The 21,522-nt window shown below is 39.1% G+C and overlaps 1 protein-coding gene across 1 annotated transcript; it reads right to left on the bottom strand.

Moving 5' to 3' along the window:
• Nucleotides 1-14,959: 14,959 nt before the first annotated feature.
• LOC133744548 (uncharacterized) lies at nt 14,960-16,362 on the bottom strand. Its single transcript, XM_062172642.1, has 2 exons — nt 16,297-16,362; nt 14,960-15,793 (listed from the first exon to the last, which is right to left on the bottom strand). The coding sequence occupies exons 1-2, from the start codon at nt 16,360-16,362 to the stop codon at nt 14,960-14,962; spliced, it is 900 nt and encodes a 299-aa protein (XP_062028626.1).
• Between the last annotated feature and the right edge of the window lie 5,160 nt (nt 16,363-21,522).

Here is a 21,522-nt window from a genome sequence, read left to right on the forward strand (position 1 = left end):
AATGATGAAAAGAGAGGCGAGAGGCTGAAGTCGTGGAACCCCTTTAGGGTTTCTGACTTATAGTCAAAATGAAGTAAAACGACGTCGTTTTTGACAGATTCGGTTTTTTCGGTTCAGTTCGGTTTTTGACACCCGAAAACCGAACCGAACGGTTCGGTTAGGTTTTTTCATTTCGGTGCGGTTTTTGTTTGGTTCGGTCCTTTTCAGCTTCGGTTCGGCTTTCGGCTCGGTTTTTTTCGGTTTTCGGTTTCGCGAACCCACCCCTAATTGCATGTGGCACATATGATGAAAATACATGATGCACAATTTACACATTGAAGTACTACATTTATCTGATGTCTTGCTAACTTTTGACATGGGTGTAAATGTTCAAGGTGCTATATGGAGGATCTGTAAAACTTGAGATGAGATATGTTCTGATAATATCTTTTAGAAATTGAGGCACATAAAGATCTGTTTTTCTTTTTTCCCAGCATGTTTTCTTTATTCATGTTTCTTTTTTGTATATATATACTGGTGTTGACATGAATTATGTCATGAGAGCATTGCATGTATTGGTTCTAATCCAATGAACTTGGAAAAGAACTCTTTACTATGCAAAATGAGGTTTATATATTTCTTGTGGTTCGTGTGATTGTGATTATTATTTACTGCAGTCTAATGTAGGACATAGCAGTCATAGGTTGGTATTGGTTTTTGTTAGGTTGGTTAACATTTTGAGTGGTTGGAAAAATGTATGCAGGCTATATTTTACTCTATGTCATTATTGTACCTTCAATGGATGAGTTTGTATCTACTGTTGACTTGTAAAGGTTTTCGATTTTGGGTTTGCTGAGATATGTGTACTGTATGAATTGTTTGTGCATTTTTCTATGTGGTTGCCAAACAAGTTATGGAATTTTTTGCAATGTATTGTTTTTGTGTTAGGTACTAAGGGATATATGAAGTCAAGTGTGTATTAGAAAGACGAACTGATTTGAAAACTATATATATATCTCTCCCTCAATCAATCAATTGTAAACAATAACTATGAAGTCCTGATTAGTCGATGGAAAAAGCTACTGCCCTGGCGTGGAAGAAGACCCAATTGGATCAATTCCTTCGACGGCAAGGATTGGGCTCCCGTATCTCGGTCTGTTTGGAAACCCGATGTCGGCGCTAATCATACTCTTTTAGCAGAGGCTTTTCAGATGAACTCCTATCAATCCGAGATACGGATTACCTCATTCTGGGGGTCTATTCGGCCAACTCAACAAGCAGGCGGCGATCATGACGCAATTGCTCCTCGACCTCTCCAAATTGTTATCTTTTCTCGAGCGGAAACAAAATCGGATTATCAGGGAGTAGATCTTCCACTACTTTTTGCAGTTACTTTAATTACATTTCCAAGTCTATTGATTAGCATGCTTCTACATTTATTGGATGTAGTTTTTCCCCATTCTACCTTTGTCGTTTTAGTTTTTCTATGTCTTCAGCTGCTTGGTTCTTTGATACTTGGCTTGTTATAGTGATTATGATTTATAGTTCCCTAGGAATTTTTCCTACTACCCAGAAGATTGTTTACGATTTGAGACCCTCTGGGTTCTTGGCTTGTAATTTCCCAAGCCGCAAGGCTATAAATTGGAACCTCAGTGCCCCGAGACTCCTCACCAGTGCCTACCCTTCAGTCTTACTCAAGTTACTTTTCCTTCTGAGAATCATGGCCTTCACTTCCAACTCTCAAGCTAACCTTGCTACTAGCTATTTCCGACCTTTTCCCCCAAGACAGTACTTTCCTTTCCCTCATACCTACAATGGGAACGATTCTATCCCTGTTGTCATTCGTGAAAACACTATCAACATTGATAGGTTTGCAGTTCAAGTTGATATGCCCCCTCCACCCTTGGAATTCGATACCCATTACTCCCGTTTCTGTCTTGTTGGGAAGATTTTCGGGCCTCTGGTGCCAGCCGACATTGTTTTGAGCAAATGCACTGAGCTTTGGCAAAACCTCAAAGGGAATATCAACAGGAGTCACCTAGCCAACAACTGGTACTGCTTTGAGTTTGACAATGAAGAGGATGTATACTTCATACTCGACAACAGACCTTGGTATATCAGGAGCAGACTCTTTCGAGTCCAACGCTGGACCCCAGACTTTGATGCCACCACCTCCATTATTGATCGGATTATCGTTTGGGCCAGGCTTCCCAATCTTCCTTTACCCCACTGGAATGAGAAGTCCTTGAAACACCTGGCTGAGCACCTGGGTAACTACATCAAGGCAGATGATCATACCCTAACGGGGAAGAAGACTATGTTTGCTCGTTTCCATGTTGAGCTTGATCTGAGGTACCCCCTGAAGAGAACTGTTATCATCAATAACCTCGATGGTAAGCCCTCCATGGTTCTGGTTTCTTATGAGGTTATTTTTGAGGTTTGTTTTAGATGTGGCTTACATAGACAGAAAAATCATAGTTGCCCTAGGAAGAATGTTAGAGATTGCTTTTTCATGGTTGAGAGATTTGAAAATGAGCAGCAAGTCTATCCGGCTGAAATGGCAGACAATGAATTCATTAAACCATTGCTCTCTAATGATATTTCCATAGTGTTCCCGCAACCAATGTTCAACTATTTTGACTACAATGCTGAGCATCCTTCTGCTCAGACTGGTTCCGAGGATCAATGTGGAGAGAATGGCCCTTGGAGGGTGGTGTCTCGTAGGGGCAAGGGAAAAGGAAACTTCTACCCAAAGAGTGGTGGTTTTGTTGCTGGACCAAATTATGGAAATGTCAAAGGATCAAATGTGGTAATGCCTGGGGTCACCTTTAAAGATGTCACTCAAGGTAATGGCATTCTGAACTCGAAGAAGGTAACGGGGAATCAAAAGGAGTCTATTGCAACTGCTGGTAAGCAGAAGGAAGTGATTATGGTTTCTTCAGACTCTTCCCAAGAAGTTAAGCAGTATCTGGACGCTTTCGATCCACCCAAAATAGGCGACCTGGAGGACCTAGTCAACACTGCTGATCATGTTCCTGCTGCAGGGCCTAGTGGAGCTCCCCCTCTCTTTCCTAGCCCTAAAAAACGAACTAGACAAATGATTGAAATGATGGAAACTAGCGAGGATCAGGATCTAGGATCATCCTCTAACCTTGCTCTTGTACCATGAAGTGTTTAAGTTGGAATAGCCAGGGTAGTTCCTGGCAATGTTTTCTAGCTCAGGTTCAATACTATGTTGGCCTGTAGCTAGATATTTTGTTTATCCTAGGTACTAGGATTCCTGACCTTGGTCAGGTTAATAAATTGGTTTCCCCTTTTGCTTTCTACTTTGATAAGTTTGATTATGTGCTTTCCTCTGGCCAATCTGGAGGCCTTTTACTTATTTGGAATTCTAGTACTGTGAATTTGCATGTTATGGACAAGCATGACAGATACTTACATTGTTGTTTGCCCGACACTAGTAAAAACCTTGATTGGTTTATGACTTTTGTTTATGCTTACCCCCAAAAAAATTTACAGCGACAACTCTGGACTGAAATTAGTATACTTCAACCTCTAAATAATGAGCCTTGGGCTTTGATTGGAGATTTTAACAACGTTATTGCTGCTTCAGAAAAATCTGGAGGCTCTTCCCCTTTTAATTTGTACATGCAGAACTTTATCAATTTTCTTAATAATATACATATGACTTCTTTGACTGCTGAAGGATTGCCCTTCACGTGGTCAAACAAACATAGAGATAATACTGTGATTTACGAAAGACTGGACAGAGTCACTGCTAATCCTAGTTGGATTAGTTTGTTTCCAGATTGTACTCTTCAAAATCTGTCTATTGTGGGTTCTGACCATGGACCAATCCTTCTAACTACACTTTCTCGTCGAATTCCCAGTAGGAGACCTTTTAAGTTAGAAGGTATTTGGTTTGCTCATCCTTAGTTTGTTGAAATTACTAAGCAGATTTGGAATATGAATTGGGATAGGGGGGTCCCCATCAAGAACTTGTCAGCAATTTTAGGTGCTTTCTCTCATAGAATTTCCAATTGGAGTCGAGAGACTTATGGAAATCTTTTCAGAAATTTAGGAAACTTGCAGAAGGACCTTGAGTTTTATCAATTTCAGTTAATGCTTTCTCCTACCTCGTTGTTTTTGCAGGACAAAGTTGTACAGCTTACTAAATAGTTTTTGGAGCTAGAAAAGGCGGAAGAGGTTTTCTGGGCCCAAAGAGCCAAAGCTAATTGGCTTTCCCTTGGTGACAAAAATATCAAATTTTTTCAGACCCAAGCTACTTTGAGGAAGAAGAGAAACTATATAAATAAAATTAAAAATAACATAGGGATCTGGTTTGACAGCCATGAAGACATCAGCCGTGTTTTCATTCAAGATTTTCAAACGAGATTTAGGTTCAGATAACTCTTTTAATAGGAATGATGCTGAGAATTTCATTAAAATTATTGATCCTGTTATTTCTGATGCAGATAACAGTTCCGTTTTAAGAAGGGTGACCCCAGAAGAGATTCAGATGGCTGTCAACTCAATTCGTGGCCTAAAGATCCCTGGGCCTGATGGTATTCATGCTATCTTCTATCAGAATTATTGGACTGCTGTCCAAGATAAGATAAGTAATGTGGTTTTAAATTTTTTTCTCTAATAATGCCTCCTTGAAGATGCTGAATCACACGAATATTGCTCTCATTCCCAAGATTGACAACCCAGAGACTGTTGGTCATTTTAGACCTATTAGTTTGTGAAACGTTTCTTATAAAATTATTTCTAAAATTCTAGTGGCTAGATTAAAACCTTTGCTCAACAAGTGTATTTCTAGAAACCAGGGAGCTTTTGCTCCTGGGAAATCCATTACAGATAATATCTTAATTGCCCATGAGATCTTTTCGACTTTTAATCGAAAGAAGGCTAATACGAGTTCTATGGCGATCAAACTTGATTTGGAGAAAGCCTATGATATGCTGGACTGGAATTTCATTAGAATGTGTTTGAGTAGATTTGGTTTCTCCTCAGAATGGATAAATTTGATTATGAATTGTATAACTTCAGTTACTTTCTCTATTATTGTTAACGGTAAGTGGGAAGGTTTTCTCTCCCCCACTAGAGGAATTAGACAGGGAGATCCCCTCTCGCCTTATATTTTCATCTTGTGTATGAAACCTTTTATTAGAAATCTTAATGTTCTTTCTGTTAGACCAAAAAATCATATTGGCATTTTAACTTCTCCGAAAGGTCACAGAGTTTCTAATTTAGTCTTTGCTGATGACTGTTTGATTTTTGCCAGGGCTTCAAGCAGAGCTGCTAGTCATCTGTCCCAATTTCTGTCCGATTTTACTCTAGCCTCTGGTCAGAAGATTAATCTGGAGAAGTCTTCGATATATTTCTCAAATGGAGTTCCTAATTCCTACAAGGTTGGTATTTCAAACAAACTAGGTATTCAGCATAAGTGTACCATTGGTAAGTATTTAGGTATTCACAACATCGTTTTTTGGAAAGATCATCTAAATGCCAAACAACTGTTTTTGAAGATTTCTAATAAGCTAAATGGTTGGAAAAGAAATACTCTTTCTCGAGCTGGGAAGTTAACCCTCATTAAGTCTAATTATCTAGCATGCCTAACCATTATCAGAGACATTGATTCCCTTGCTAGCCAGTTTGAAGAAATCTCCTTCAAGTTTGTCCCTCGAGAAGCCAATTTTGCTGCCGATAAAATTGCTGGTCTTGGTCACTCCGCCAGCTTGCCGATCACCTGGTCCAACAAGCTCCCTCTTTCTGCGCTTTCTGCTTTCAATTTTGACAAGTTTAGTTCGGGTTGTTCTAGAGGTTTCTGTTTGTAATCTCCTTTTCCTCCTCAAAAAAAAAAAAAAAAAAAAAAACTATGAAGTCATAAGTTGTATCAGATCGTTCACATTATCTTTGTCATACAATCATTTTATTGTACCTAATGGAATTTTCTATGGACAAGATGATCTGATGAACTTTATACTACTGTGTGTAGGTGCAAAAGGGTGATGGCACAAGAAATAATTGAACAAAACCGGTGAGAAGAAAAGCTCCGGCAGGTAGGATAAAGTTTCCAAGCACAAGACTAAAGAGACAAAAGCAGAAAGAGGTGGAACAAGACACGGAAGAAGAGGATGAAAAAGATGAGGAGGAACAAAACGGGGGAGAAGAGGACGATGAAGAAGAGGAGGAGGAAGAAGAAGAGAATGATGGAGCAAGGAACAAAGGCAAAGGCTAGAAACAATCATATTACTAATACAGGTGCAATATGATTGCCTTCCACAACATGATTCATAAAGTGTATGAGCAGCTCAGTCGTGAAGAAAAGATGGGATTGAAAGCCGAGCTGAAGAATACGCCATTTTGGAAGTTGATTGAAGTTTATGATAAGGGATTGATGACTAAGAACTCGACTGCAAAATCAGATCGAGAGATGCATAGGTTAGTGCAATGCTACAAGCCGGCTTTGAAGAAATTTTAAGTTTGGAAACCAGTTGGCTGAAATAAGTGTATCGGATGTGCATCACATTTTGGGGTTCGTAAAATGCATCACAGATATCGAGATAATGAACAAATATAACTGGGCGCGAGCTGTGAGACGTTATTTGCTATTGTGTTTGCAAGCTGCCACAAAGGGAAAAGCAAGGCAAATCAGTGGATGTGTAACACTAATCCCGGTAAAGTCACTACTGCTACTATTGATATTGTATAATTAAATTATGTGTTACTTACATCTGTTTTGTTTTTGTTATAGTATTGGATATTCGAGAGGAGTACCATGCTTGTTGAAATTGAAGGCAGAGAACAAATGACTTCAGAGTGCTTCAAGTGGAGTCTCCCTTAGTTCACAAAAATACTGCAGAAAATGCAAGTTGAGGAAATAGAGGTAATGGATATGCTACTGTCTGTGCTTCGTCTTTTCTTTTGAATTATCATTTTCTTTTGGTTAAGGATGCTATGGATGGTAATGGAGATGACTTTAGCTTTGACACTGGATTGGGGTGGGAGGGGGAGGGGCAGAAAAATGAAACAAACTTTGCCGATCAGAATCGGGATGCAAGTGAAGGAGGAGATCTTGATCAAATGGAAAGGAATGAAAAAGCTGCAGCCAATGCAAATTTTACGGATCAAATCCTGAAAAACATTGTAGAAGAGATTGTGAATGAAGAGTACAAGAATAGGTATAATTTGCATTTATATGGTATGATTGTGAATGAAGACAAAGATGTATGCTACTATGTGCAGGTATGATCCGGCTTGGTTTAAGGAATGGGAAGATTTGTTGCAGAGTGAGTGCGAAGAAATAGGCAAGATGTAACAATGTTGAAACAAGATATGGTGGGAAGCGCTATCGAGAGCTACAAGAGGAAGTCAGTTTATATAGAAAGGTTGTGGGATGAAAAAGAAGAAGTGACAAACAAATACAAAAAGTTGAAGACATGGATGAAGCAAAAGCAAGAAGAGATTAGAAAATGGAGAAACAAATACAGACAACTATTGATGCTGCTGCAAAGGGTAGAAAAATATGTTTTTGGGGATGATAAGGACGATACCTTTGTTCACAATGATCATGTGAAAATCACAAGAAAACACAAACGAGTTTCTACTATCAAGTTCTCAAAAATTACACTAAAGATTCACAATTAATCAAAATTTACAGATGCTGCTACTACATAGACAAAACAAAACTCAACTTCAGAAAAAGTTTGCATACTTTTGTTCCCTATTTTAGCACAAGCATCTAATTGCATCCCCTTATACTTGTTTTTGATAAATGTCCCATCAAGAAACAACATAGGTTGACAATATTTGAAGCCATTTATACAAGCCACATAAGATATTGGATAAATTTTAGTTTAGTACCCTGTGGTTTGGGGGTAACATCATGTCAGTCCCTGCTCTTTCAATTTGATCAGCAACACCCCTGTGCTTTCAATTTCAATCAGCCGTGCCCAAATTTTACTGTTCCGTCCAATTTGAACGTTAACTTTGACTGGATTGACAAAGTAAAATTTGGACGGAACAGTAAAATTTGGGCACGGCTGATTGAAATTGAAAGCACAGGGGTGTTGCTGATCAAATTGAAAGAGCAGGGACTGACATGATGTTACCCCCAAACCACAGGGTACTAAACTAAAATTAATCCTAAGATATAAACAATCGATGAAAACGATTACCAAGAGAGTCGAGGAGACAGTATAAACCGGGATTAGTTCTCTTCAATTTGTCAATATACCAAGGCAATAGAGAATACCCAACTGCTTCACTATATGTAAGATCATATTAGCAGCCTCCTTGCCCCTATGTGCCATGTAATAAGGAATATCAAACCCATAATCATGCTTGAAATGCTTGACTATATCCTTGAGCTTAACCAAAGGATCGGATCTCATTTCATCTGCCATAATAGTGGAAATAACTTTAAATCCTAGACTCTTATGATTTTGATGCCCGACAACACCAACACAAGAATGATTATTCACCAACTTTGTTATATGGAAATAACCACTAGCCTTGTTTAAGGAAGCATAAATGTACCATTCACACCCATCAAAATCTTTCTTGGCACAAGTAGCACTAACACGACACTTGTCGTTTTTAACATAGTTAAACTTAAACCCCTTCTCAATTGCAAACTTGCACAACTTATCTCGAAATTCTACGGCACCACCAATGAAGACTTGACCAATCTTATATATATTGTCATTTCAATCACTAGACATATACTTCCTCTTAGACTTATTGCTCACAAAATTTCCAATTAACATGTTGTCATCCTCAAGGTTTGAATCATGACTACTCACACGATCTTCATCAACATATTCAGGGATATTCACAACAGCATTATTCACAGTAGCATGTTTCACAGTAGCAGGAATTTCCTGCTTATCGATACACATCTTAGAACAAGGTCCAACATCAAGAACATGTATATCTATAAGTGGATAACTTAGCAATTGAAAGATATCCAACATGACCAAAATGTCATCATCACACTCTAAATAACAATTGAGACAATCGACAAGTGCATATCTTAAAACAAACTGACCATCCTTAAGTCCGAAATCTTGAGGAAATTTTGGCACCCAAATCTTCATACATGGTGCTTGATGACAATGATAAATGAATAATCTATGTCCCATATGTAAATCTTCCAAATGTTGACTTTGACATACTATAAAACACATTTAGAAAATTATTAGTAAGAGTAAGTTCACCGAGGGTCAAGGAGCCCGGCCTTCACCTCAAATGGTGACCGAAGTCACCAAATCTTCACTGTTCAACCTTCCACCGGGCTTGGCTTCTTCAACAGTAGTCGACCTAGGACATCAGTTAGGGCAAGAAGGTCCCTGAGCCCGTGGCCCAAAAAGAGAAGCTGAGGGGAGACGCGCCAGGACGTTGGAGTGCATGGCAGTCGCTTGTTCTCTAGCGGAGACAAGGCTGCAGTGCGTGGGAGGCCGGATTTTGTCCGGTTGTGGCATGTGGGTGGGTGACGTGGCCTGTAGCCGTTGAAAAGCTTGAAAATTTGAAGCTAACAGATCTGGACCGTTGGTTTTAATTATGAATGGGATCTGATGGTGAATGATTAAGGAGTTAGATAAGGTGAATATATATATATATATATATATATATATATATATATATATATATATATTGTAATTAGTAACCATTAGATTACAACGGTATGAAAAAAAATATAACCAAAATTTCTTGTAAGTACCTCACCTCCTATTTTACCTCTCACACCAAAAAAAATCATCTTTCTTACTTCCTCAAAATTTTTTGTTCCTTCTCCTCATAGCTTTCATCTTCCAAAATTTTTTGATTCCAATATGAGCGTACGAGCCAATATGATCGTACAACCTATAGCAGATCCAAGTATTGACGGGACACATTGGAGTCTATGGAAGACATTCAATTGTGCAAGTCTTGGAGGGCTGTTAGCCAAGATCCGACAAAGGGTACGGATTGAAGAAAAGATGATCTATGGATAGAGGTACGCCAACACTATGCCGAACATTGGAATGGAGATGTCCGATCATTGCAAGCTTTTCAAGGGAGGTGGAAAACCTTGAAAGTCGAACTTTTTGCTTGGCATTGCTCGTTAAGGCAAGCGAAACCTTGGTACAAGAGTGGTGTGAATATGATTGATGAGGTATGAATTTGTAGTGTAACACGAATATTAATTTTTATGATTCTTTTAGTTTATATTAAAATTTAATTAGTTGATACATCTTACCTTAAATTATTAGTTGATATATTTTGTTGATAATTATACTTTAAATTATTAGTTGATATATTAAAATTTAGTTGATAATTATATTTCAAATTAGTACTTCATAATCATACTTTATACTTGAAATTATTAGTTTATACATTATACTCACCTTATACTTAAAGTTAGTAGGTGATGTAGGTGGATTTAATTAGTTGATACATTGTACCTCGTTTATATTTGTACTAATAGATTTATAATTTTTTTTAAATTAACATAGCAACGTCAAGCACAAGATTTGTGGAACCGCCGCAACTAAATATTTTGTAGGAAGATTTATGGTCTCGTTACAAATTCTCTTGCTTTGTTTCTTGGATTTAGTTTCCTCAAGATCATCGCAGCTAACCCTCTCTGCAAATGCACATGTATATGTATATATTATGCCCATGAAGCACGTATTATAGGGAGGTGTCTGTGTCAAATATTGTTCGAGATTGCAAGATAAGTCCATGCATGTGTGCTTGGAGTTTTCTTGAAAATACAGTTTCACTGCCATTCATCTCTCCTTGTTTTAGTCACAATAGTCGACCATCTCTTTTTTTTTTTTGTGCGTTGCTTGCGTGTGTGTGTGTGTGTATATATATATATATATATATACAGATTTTATCCAGAGCGGAGCTCCACTTTGAAATTAACGTGTGAAGTTTGAGTTTTGGGTCACTTTTCGGTTGCATATCCACATCTCGACCGTTCAGTTTTTAGGTACTAGTGTATAGATCATCTCTGCAAATTTTCAGCCAAATTAATGATCGTTAAGACATCTAACTCGCTTAAACCAATGGACGGACTGAATCTGTCAACCTGAACCGTACTAGCTTTAAGACAATTATCAATGTCTTAACGATAACCATTTTGGCTGAAAATTTGGAGAGACGATCTATACACTAGTACCTAAAAACTGGAATAGGCGCGGGTACGCTTGGAGCTGATCAAGAATAGCATTTTAATGTCTGTTCGTTTTGTTTTTCCCTCTTTTTTTTTTGTGTGTATGGGCTGACTTATTAGGATACATCCATTTTGAGCAGGGCATGAATATGTCATATCCTGGCTTGGCTTGTGCATTGCTTGACTGCTATTTTTTTTTTATGTTGTACTTCGATTTGTTTTCTACTTTGGATGTTTCTGTTCTGTTTTTCATTGGGGAGAACAATTGCATGTATCAGTGTGCGAGGCTGTGTTTGCTTGGTTGTTATAATTTACTTGAAAGCGATGCACCGATGATGAATTTATCACGATATATCATAGGGATGTGACATATTTCGGCATGGTGTTGCATGCTTTGTTAATGTATGATTATGCTTGGCATTCTGCCTGCTTGTTGGTGTCGAATAGGGGTTACCATGTACTAGAAAACCAATCGCTATTGCTCACAGGTAGTACATTTTTTTTTTTTTTTTTTTTGCAGGAGGGCTTTGTTTTGTTTGCAATGCCTCAAGCGTCTGCGTCTTCTCAGCCTATTGAACTTTGTGACCACCACTTCTCAGTGGAGGATGGTCTCATTCCTACTTCCACCGCGAGGAAATATGAAGGTAGTTTAGAGGAGGCATCTTATGAGTTTTCTGGGCACTTTGTTTCTCCCAAGTCCATATCTAGGTTGCTTATTGAGAGAGGAGAGTACCCCGCAACGCCTATATGTTTTCGGTATCCTGCGAGGACTACTGCGGGTTGAAGAGGCCCTTATCGAGGCTGGAGTGAAGATTTCACTATTTATTTCTGGCTTTTGTGAGGTTTACAAAGATGACATTTGTCTTCGCCATGTGGTGCGAAGATCGAGTCCTGAAACTCACAAGTTCATCTGCTCTTGGGGGGAATTTACTCCTTCTCTGGAAGATGTTTGCAATATCATGAGAATCCCAATTGTTGGGGATGGTAATCCCTTCAGGATAGAGCTGGATAAGGCGCAGAAGAAGAAGCTACAGGTTTTGGAGAATGGTGCTATACTTCTAAAGAAGTGTTCCGTTTTTGTAATTGGGTGAGACACTTTTGGGGTTCAACGGATGGAGGCAGGTTTAAGCATGGTGCAGGTTTTGATTCTGGCTGCCGGGTGGAAGCCATGTTTGCTTACTGGTTGAGCAGGTTTATTTTTGCGGATTTTCCCTATGAGAATGTGCAGCAGCGAGTCTTCCCATTGGCCATTATGCTAGCAGCCGGTACTTGTTTCCCGCTTGCTCCTCTTTTCCTCAGTCACCTATATTGGAAGCTTGATCAGATTTCAAAGGATGATAAAGAAGGTGTGGGGCAGTATGGTGTTGACTCTTTAGTATCTAGCTTCTTCCTTCAAGTGTTTGTATGGTAGAGATTCAAAGGTTTGGCCATGGAACCTGTGACCCCTGAGTCCCTTCGCCAACTTGAGGGGGGTAAAAGAGATTTCAATTTAGTAGGATTCTCGTTGTGCGGTAGATGGTTCAGAAGGAAAGCCAAGAAGGGTGCATTTAGGCCTGCTGTCCTGGATGACATCAGGCAATTCAATTTCAGGCCATATTTTACTGCTCATGGCTTCCAGACATTTCCTTTCTTCTATCCAGAGGGTAACTCATCACCGTTCTTGGAATCCGTTGAGTTGCTTCTAGCCACTAGCGCGCAGTCCATAGTAGCATGGGGCGATTTCTTTGACCCTGCGATGGAGATATATTCCCCTCATAGAGTTAGGAGGCAATTTGGCATCGATCAGGACGTGCCATCGCATCTATCTTACTGTGGACATATTGGGGATTGCATCATGGATTCCACTCGGACATATGGTATTTCTTGCAGTGGCATACTTTCTGATAGTCTCGGGAAGAAGGACAGTGTCGGCTCTCCTACATCAACATTCTTGAGATTTTGGGAGCTGTAGCGGTGCGAGTTCAAGAGGTTTATTAAGACTGGTGGAACTAGGTTGTGTCCGAAAGCTAACAGTGAGAACAAGAGGCTACTCCGCAGTAGCACTGTCATGGGTGTCATGTCTAGACTTAACCTTCCCTATACTGAGGTATACTCGAATGGTGTAAACCGTGTGGTCGGTCATCTCAATGGTGGCAAAGGTGGGGATGATTCCGAGGTAGACTTGCCAACTGCTGGGATGGAGAAGGGTGGCAAGTGTGCAACAAAGGGCAAAGTCAGGGCTTCCGAGGATAGAGAAGAAAGTAAAAGGAAGGTTTGCCGCTTCAAACCTAAGGTGGCAAAGGATCGCATCCCTCCTCCAGTAGTCAAGAGTGCCTTTGGTGTTAAAGTGATACTGCCATCGAGTTTGGCTGATAAGAAAGGGAAGAAGAGGAAAGCTGCTTCTACCTCGAGGCCAAGTGGAGCTACTAAGCGAAAGGTTACAGATGATGCCTCACCTGCTTTCCTTAGGTGGAGTTCTCGCGTTGCCAACATGAATTTTTCTAACCGTAAACTGTCGTCTAAGGGCGCTGTTTATGTCGATCTTAATGACGGGCCAAGCGATGACAGCGAGGGTAGCCCCCTTGGTGATAATGTCAGTACACATGAGGAGAATGAGTCTGATACTTATGAGGGGGAGACCTGCAATGATGGTAGCCAGGTATCCTTTTCTGGCACGACCCTTTGTTTTTTTTGCCTTTGTTCTCTTTCTTTCTTTTTTTTGGCTGCATGACGTGCGATTTACTTGTTGTTTTCCTTTCCTCATAGGCGGAGTCCCTTGAAGATGAGGATGATCAGGTGAGTTGTATATGCTTGAGAATTTTGTGTAATTTTGTGTGAGGATACTTGCTTCCTTGCATGTTGCTACATGACCTTGGCGTTTGCTGTTGGTATGGTGTCTATGCTTGAATAGTAATTTGTTGCTTTGCAGAGTAATCCAACCGTAGCTCCTGTGGCCTTGTGAAGAGGGACATCTTCGACCCATTTGGTAAATGATTCTGTTAATGTGATGATCCAAACACATCCGTTGGATGCTGGATTGATTTTTCCTACAAAGTCGAGCCCCCAAGTGTGGAAGGGCCAATGTGTTCGCATGTCTTGAAGAGTGGCTGATGGCTTGTGAATTTGATTGGCATGTGCTTGGCATGTATGGCATTTCTTCACCTTTAGGTGGGCATCTTTTTGCATTGTTGGCCAATAATAGCCAAGACTCAACAACTGGCGGTAAAGCTTTCTTCTCCCTTGATGTTCACCGCATTCCCCTGCATGCATTTCTTCTAACACTTGCTGTGATTCTGCAGCTCCAAGACATCGCAGCGGTTTTCCGTTGAATCCTCTTCTGTGTAGCACTCTCCCATCCATAAAGTATATCTTCGATGTCTTCTTTAACTTGTATCTAAGGTTTGCATCCACCGGAAGAACTTTGTCGAGCAGGAACTCTAAATACGGGGTTCTCCAATCGTCTGCCGCCGTTACCGTAAGGACCTCCCCTTCTTAGGGTAACACAGAACATTTGGAGCATGCAGCTTGTACTTTAGAAGCTTGTTCTTTCATCTTCGGCCAATAATACCCTTTTCGTTCTAGCCTCCTGTATAGGCTGATTACCTGCTCCAATCCACAGGTAGCTTCGTGTACTTCACTCAATCTTTGCTTGGCTTTTTTTTCACAAATGCACCTGGCTAGAACACCACTCGAGAGTCGTTTGTACAGCTCCTCATGAAGGATCACATACTCCTTCACATTTTTCAAATTGTGTCTCTTGCTTCAGCACATTAGGCTGCTTTTAATGGGTATTCGCCAGTCATCCTCTTCGGGTAGTTCTGAAAGAGCTAATGTTTATGTGGATGGTTTGCTTTTATGGGTAACCATGACATTTGGTTGCTCCATTGTGAATGACAGCTTGGACCCGATAGTAGCCAAGGCATCCGCATACCTATTAGTAGATCCGGGTATGTGTTCCAGAGTTGCTTGATCAAACACTCTGATCAATTTCTGGGCTAAGGTCCTGTATGGTGCCAGAGCTGCTTCTTTTACTGCGAAATTGCCTCTCATTTGGCTAATAACAAGGTTTGAATCTCCAATGATATTGATATTCCTCACACCCATTTCTACTGCGGTAGACATGCCAATAATAAAAGCTTCATATTCAGCTATATTATTAGTGCATGGAAAACTCAACTTGAATGACAAAGCTTTAATGTTGCCTGCAGGGTCTATTAACACGACTCCAGCTCCACCTCCATTACTCGTGGCCGACCCATCAAAGAAGAGAGTCCAAGATTGATGGCCCCCTGTTTCTTCATCAGTGAGCATTCCTACCATTTCTGGTAATACCCGAGGAATGTCTCGTATGAGTGAAATTTCCTCACTTCCATGGAATAAAGCAAGCATGTTGACTACTGCTTGCCCCTTAATGGCCCGGGGTGTTACGCACTCAATATCGAACTCTGCCAGTTGCAGCAACCACCTAGCCAACCGGCCAGATAAGATTGGTTTTGTGAGCAGGTACCTTACTGGATCAGTCTTCACCATGAGATGGAGCTTGTGAGCCAGGAAGTAGTGACGCAATCTTTGTACCGCGTAGATAAGCGCAAGGCAGATCCTCTCAGTCTTAGGATAGCGTGCTTCAGCTTCTCCCAACAAGCGACTCACATAGTACACGGCGCATTCCTGAGTCAACTAGGAAACAAGCTCGGTGAAATGATGAGAAATGGCGAAAATAAAGAGCCCTAGTTGGACTAGGAAAGCTAATCCTGCTAGGAATAGGAAACCTGATGTGACAAGGAGTCCCTGTTGAACAAGGAAAGCAAAAGTTTTGGAAGGTCTATGAAGATTTCATGTGAAAAGTCCTTATTGAACTACGAATCATGTTGGCATAAGGAGTCCTGATGAGGCTAGAATACCTGAGAGCACTAAGAGACCATGTGGCTTCAAGATGACTCAAGAATGTTAAAAAGAAGAATCTAGAAGACTTGTGTAATTTCGGCAATGAAGGAAATTAGAGGTGGTAATGAAGAATGTTAACAAGCACGACACGAACCCGGCATGTTTAGAAGCGGCCCGACACAACCCTAGCACGTTAATCTAACAGGTCAGACTGGGCCGAGAAGTATTGGGCCAAAACCTCGACCAGGCCCGAGCCCGTTATAGGCCTAACAAGGCCTTGAAATTACCCTCAATCTCTCCATCTGTTGCTCTTGAATTTCTCTTCTAATCTCTAAGCCGACACCTCTGATCATGTCATTGTAAAGATGAAGGTATTTGATTAATCAATTTTACTCAAATCATTGTGTTTCATGTTTTAAATGATTTTGTACTATAAAAGTATGTTTTGTATATGCCTCTAAACGCATCGTTTTCAAGGAATTGGTGTTCATATATAACATGGTTTCTTTGTTCCAATCTCAAGCAATCTGTACGATCTCCAATCTTATGCAGTACTATGAATATGGGCTATGTTCAGTCTACCTTAAAAATGTTTAACTCTTTTATCTCAAGCTTACCAATTAGTTTGAGCAATTTATGTTCTGTATGTATCATACTAAATGTTTGATCATACTGAATGTTTATTTTATATTTGATGCAATTAGCGTAAGTGAAACAGAGAGTGAAGCTTTAATTGGAGGGAAGTTGGTGATCGCATCGCATACATTATTTGCTGCATTGTTTTTGTTCACTTGATATGTCTTAAGAGCCAAGGCTTCATTGAAAGGCAGAAGGTAATATATATGTTTTGCTAGGGTGTTTTGTTATGTTTGGTTATCTTTGCTCGTGTTAGTTTTGTTTTATTTAGATGGACTATGGGGATGAGTTGAATTTGGGTGAGTACTATGATAATATTGATAATATTTCCACAGCCAAACCCTGAGAATCTGCCATATGAGTCTTCGGGTTTAGGTGAACCACAACCGACATCTCGGAATGATAACAGCTAACCTAATGAGGTTGACACTAAACCTACTGACCCCAACAAAGAAGATGTGGTAAGAAATAGAAAACGGAAGTCTAATGTGTGGGATCATTACAAGGTTGAGGAAATTAATATTGGTGGATGTAAAAAAGATGAAAAGGCAATCTGTATTTATTGCAACACACCGTTAAGTTGTCAGAGCAATAATGGTATTGGCCATCTTAAGAGGCATGCTAGAAAATGTGTGGAAATACATATATCTAAATTTGGTCACTCAATGAGTAGAGAAAATAATGGTAGTGTAACCACATTTAAGTACTCCCATGTTAGAATGAGGGATTGTTTGGATAGGTTTTTAGCTTCTGAAAAATTACCTTTCTCATTTGCTGAAGGTCCTAGGTTTGAAAGATTTCAGAGAGAATATTGCCAATCGGATTTTAAAAGTGTTCATCGTAACACTAACAAGAATGATGTGTTGAAAGTTTACAAAAAGGAAAAGACAAGGCTGATACATGTTTTCTCAAATTTAAAGAGCTCAATTGTTATTACTTCTGATTTATGGGGTGGTAGAAATCACTTGCCTTTTATTTGTGTTACTGCTCACTACATTAATGATAGGGCTAAATACTGATTACTACCCTATAGTTTGGGTTCAAAATCAATTCAGTCCCTGAACTTCTAATTTCATCAAGAACACCCCTGCACATTCAATTTTGATCTAATAGGTCCAATTTATTAGTCTTCCGACAATTGAGTCATTTAACTTGTTGACGTGGCTCATATATGGCCTATGTTTTATGATGTGGTGTTGAGGTGGCCTACATAGTCAATTTAGGAGTGAGATCCACTATTAGAAATCTATCAAATAAATAGTCTCCACCGGTACCATCTCCTTCGGAGTCTTCTGTGCTTTCTGCTCTTCTTCTTTACTAATGACATAGCTGCTAGCAGATAGGAAAGACATGGTAACACAAGAGAAGTGCTTCATAAATTTAGTGTTGACCTGCCAAATTTGGTTTCACCCGAATGTTTCAGCCAATAGAGAGATGAATGAAGAGTTGTGTACTTGGCATTAGCATTTTCAGTTTTTTTTAATTAATTGATTAAAAAAAATTGATCTTTTAATATTTAATTTTTTTTTATTAATTAAATTAGCATCTTTAATCAAATAAATGTGTAAGCCCAAGTCATAGTACAAGCATGATTTTTTTCATTTTTAGTTCTTTTTATTGATTAAAATTAGCATATTTCACCAAATAAATAAAAAGTATAAAAAAATAAAAAATTATTAGGCAACCAAGGTCACCTTCGTGCCACATTTGGGCCGATCCATTTATTATTGGGTTTGGGCTAATGCCAGAGGCTGGCCTGATCCCATATCATGTCGGGTCAATAGCGGGCCGTTCTAAAATTACGCATAAAATTTTAATTTGATTACTGTTTTTTTATTTGTAATTAAAAATTAATTTTATTTAACTACTTAGAAACATAAAAGTTCATTTTTATGGTATTACTGATGCAGGTGATCAATGCAAGGTAGATATTGAATTCCGACTAATGGAGCAACGTGGATACGGTGATGCTGCGAGTCAGACGGGGTCCACTGAGAAGGAGACAAAATAAACTCTGGGTGCGCAAAAAGAAATTTGAGTTCGGCTACAGCCCAATAGCCCAATTTGAATAACCAGACCCAAAATTGGTTTCACCACTTCAGTCACCCCTCCCGACTTCACCCTCAATTTCAAAACCCCTAGTTTCTTCTTCTTCATCTTCCAATTTCAATTTCGATCATCCTTCTAGGGTTTAAGCGTCCGCAGAGTACTGCCAATCTAAAGGTTTACTCTTTCAATCGCCAACTCTCTTTCACTATTCGGTTTTTGTTTTTGTGACTTCGCTTGGAATTGGTTACTTGTTCAATGAATGTGTTGCTTTGATTATATACAACCCGAGTTGGTCCAATGAATGACACGAATATCTATATCGACCTTTTCTGCACTGATTATGCAGAACCAATTTTTTGAGTTTAGCTTCTCATATAGTCATTAAGATAAAAAAAATTTGTGGATGATCAATTCTGGGTTTACATTTCAAATTGTCTTTTTGTTTTTTTTTGAATTTTTCCCAATCGTCTTTTATATTTTCATTTAAATCGTTTCATTTCAAGTTTTCTTTGCAGAATGATTTGGGCTTGGAAAAATTATCTTTGTTAAGAATAATTTATAATGTCACTGGCCATGTTTACTACTTTTATAGATATTTTGAATTAAAGCAATCAATTTTCTTTTCGGTTGCAGATACTCTGATTTTGATCCTGCATTATTCAACTTAGATTCATCGGATGTATAACTTCATTTCTTGAGAATCTGAAACCGGGATAGCATCTATTTTTTATGGAGTATATTTTATAAACTGGAATGCGTTGTTAATCCTTCCTTCAATTGTGAATGCGTTGTTTCTGATATTTGGTCTCTATTCTTAACTTGTCACTTCTGCTGGCTTCATTCCCATACGTTTTTGTAGTTGTTTCTATGCATTTCGTTAAAGCTTTCCCTAAATTGTACTAAATTCTTTTATATTTTATTGTTTGATACACAAATGAGTACTATTTCTTGTGAAATTTCTTCTGAAAGGGATCGACATGATGTCAATATTGAAAGGGTTTCGTATGTTGTAATGGTGGAAAACCTTGAGAAGTAGATATCACCATATACGATTATGGATTTTATTTATCAGCTAGTTTCAATCTCATGTCAAGTAATTGTTTCTCTAGCTTTGTCGTCGGAGGCATATACAAGAGGAACCATCACTGTGAACAGCAGGAAGAATCTGGACAAGTTGTCTGAGTTTTTGGAGAATCCAAATCACATCATCATTTCCTCAAGGGGAAGGTAGTTAGTCTGTCAAGTTTTTTTGGATTTCTGAATTATTAGGTTTATTTATTGATTCGTTAAATAATTGTCTATTTGTAATTCTCTGCAAGCCTTGGGTAGTTACTGAGAAAAGGCCAGCATTGGCTCCAATTCAAGTCTGCATGGCTTCAATTGTTGAGACTATGTTATAGAGTAGAAGTACTGAAACTAACAACGAGTTGAAGGTTGTTCATTCTGGAAGTGAAGAATACGATAGAGCTAAGCTGCTGAAGGATTTAATTTGGGAATTTATTAGTCATCAAGCTCGACTTCACCAGAGGTTACTTGCTGAAGAGACAAAGATCTATCAGCAATTCAATGCAGAAGAGAGTGATGTTTCTGAAGCCTAGTTAGTTATGATGACTGATAAGTGATAAGTTATGTTGCCTTTCTTCTTTTTCCTTTTTTTTTTTTTTTTTTTTTTGAGAATGAAGTTGTGTTGCCTAAACAGTGAACCTCCATGAAAAGCTAGTTATATTTCGTGCGTGTACTTCGAACTTGCTTATCATTACTAGAGTTGCTGTTTGCTGTTTTGATACTTTTTACATTCTTGTATGTTTAGCTATGATATTGTGATGTTTGTCATACAGTCACATCTAATTAAACCAAAAATTTTCCCCCTATTAGGGTCACAATCAATTTACATTGCCTATTAGAAGGAATTTTGGTCAACTTTATCCTAACTTGTTTCTAGAAGTGTGTACTTATGCTAATCTGCCAATGGCTAGCTGTAGGTATCTGCAATAACTAACTCTTCCCTTTCTATAATCTGCCAGAGCTCCAAGTTGGGAATGTCTCACAGACTTGAAGAGGTGCTATATGTGGCAGTCTAATTACTCCAACTGAAAAGAGGCTTCTCAGGGATGAGTGATGATGACTGATGTCATCCTGTGAGTTTCTTAGATCAGACACAAGCAAGGCATTGCCTTCAGATAGATTCATTAAAAGCAAGTTGCTTTTGATTTCCCAATTGATTTAGACAATTCAATCCCTTCTAAAGTTCAAATTAGCGCAGGACAAAAAAAAGAAAAATTTGAAGAAAAAAAAAAACAAGGGTTTCCCGCACCAAATTAGACCATATGAGATGTTCGCCCCTTTTGGAATGAAATTCCAAAACCCCGTCACTCTCCCTCCAAAACAAAAACTGTTCGGCCTCACCATTCGAAATTCTCTCCAAACCGGATTTCCCTTAATAAAATGCAATACTCTCATGGCAGCTTCCATATGAGGTTTCCTTGGCTGATTCATGAATTAGCTAAGAATCCGAACATAATACACAATATCTGGTCTTGTCACAGTGAGATAAATGAGTTTCCCAATCAATCTCCGATAACGTGTGGGATCTTTAAGAATTTCCCCAATGATGCAGAGCAACCACTGAAGGTTTCCCGTGAGGACTCTGCTGCAAAAGCATCAGACAATCAAAAGGTGCCTTCTTTTGTTACCCAAGACGATGTTGTTGCCATGCTGGAAAAAGAATTGCGACGTGGCTCTGAAGACTGGAAGTATGCTCCTCAACCCCCTTATCCTTCAAGCATAATGCATTTGTCTTATCCCAAAAATTATGAAACACCCACCTT

Source organism: Rosa rugosa, chromosome 4 (assembly GCF_958449725.1).
Source record: "Rosa rugosa chromosome 4, drRosRugo1.1, whole genome shotgun sequence".
NCBI lineage: Eukaryota > Viridiplantae > Streptophyta > Magnoliopsida > Rosales > Rosaceae > Rosa > Rosa rugosa.

What these genes read in the sequence shown, in the direction of transcription:
- LOC133744548 (XM_062172642.1), bottom strand. Translation starts at nt 16,362, where the DNA reads ATGATCAGAGGTGTCGGCTTAGAGATTAGAAGAGAAATTCAAGAGCAA. An exon ending in AACAGATGGAGAGATTGAGG is followed by an intron (nt 15,794 to 16,296) that starts GTAATTTCAAGG and finishes TAGTTGACTCAG; the next exon opens with GAATGCGCCGTGTACTATGT.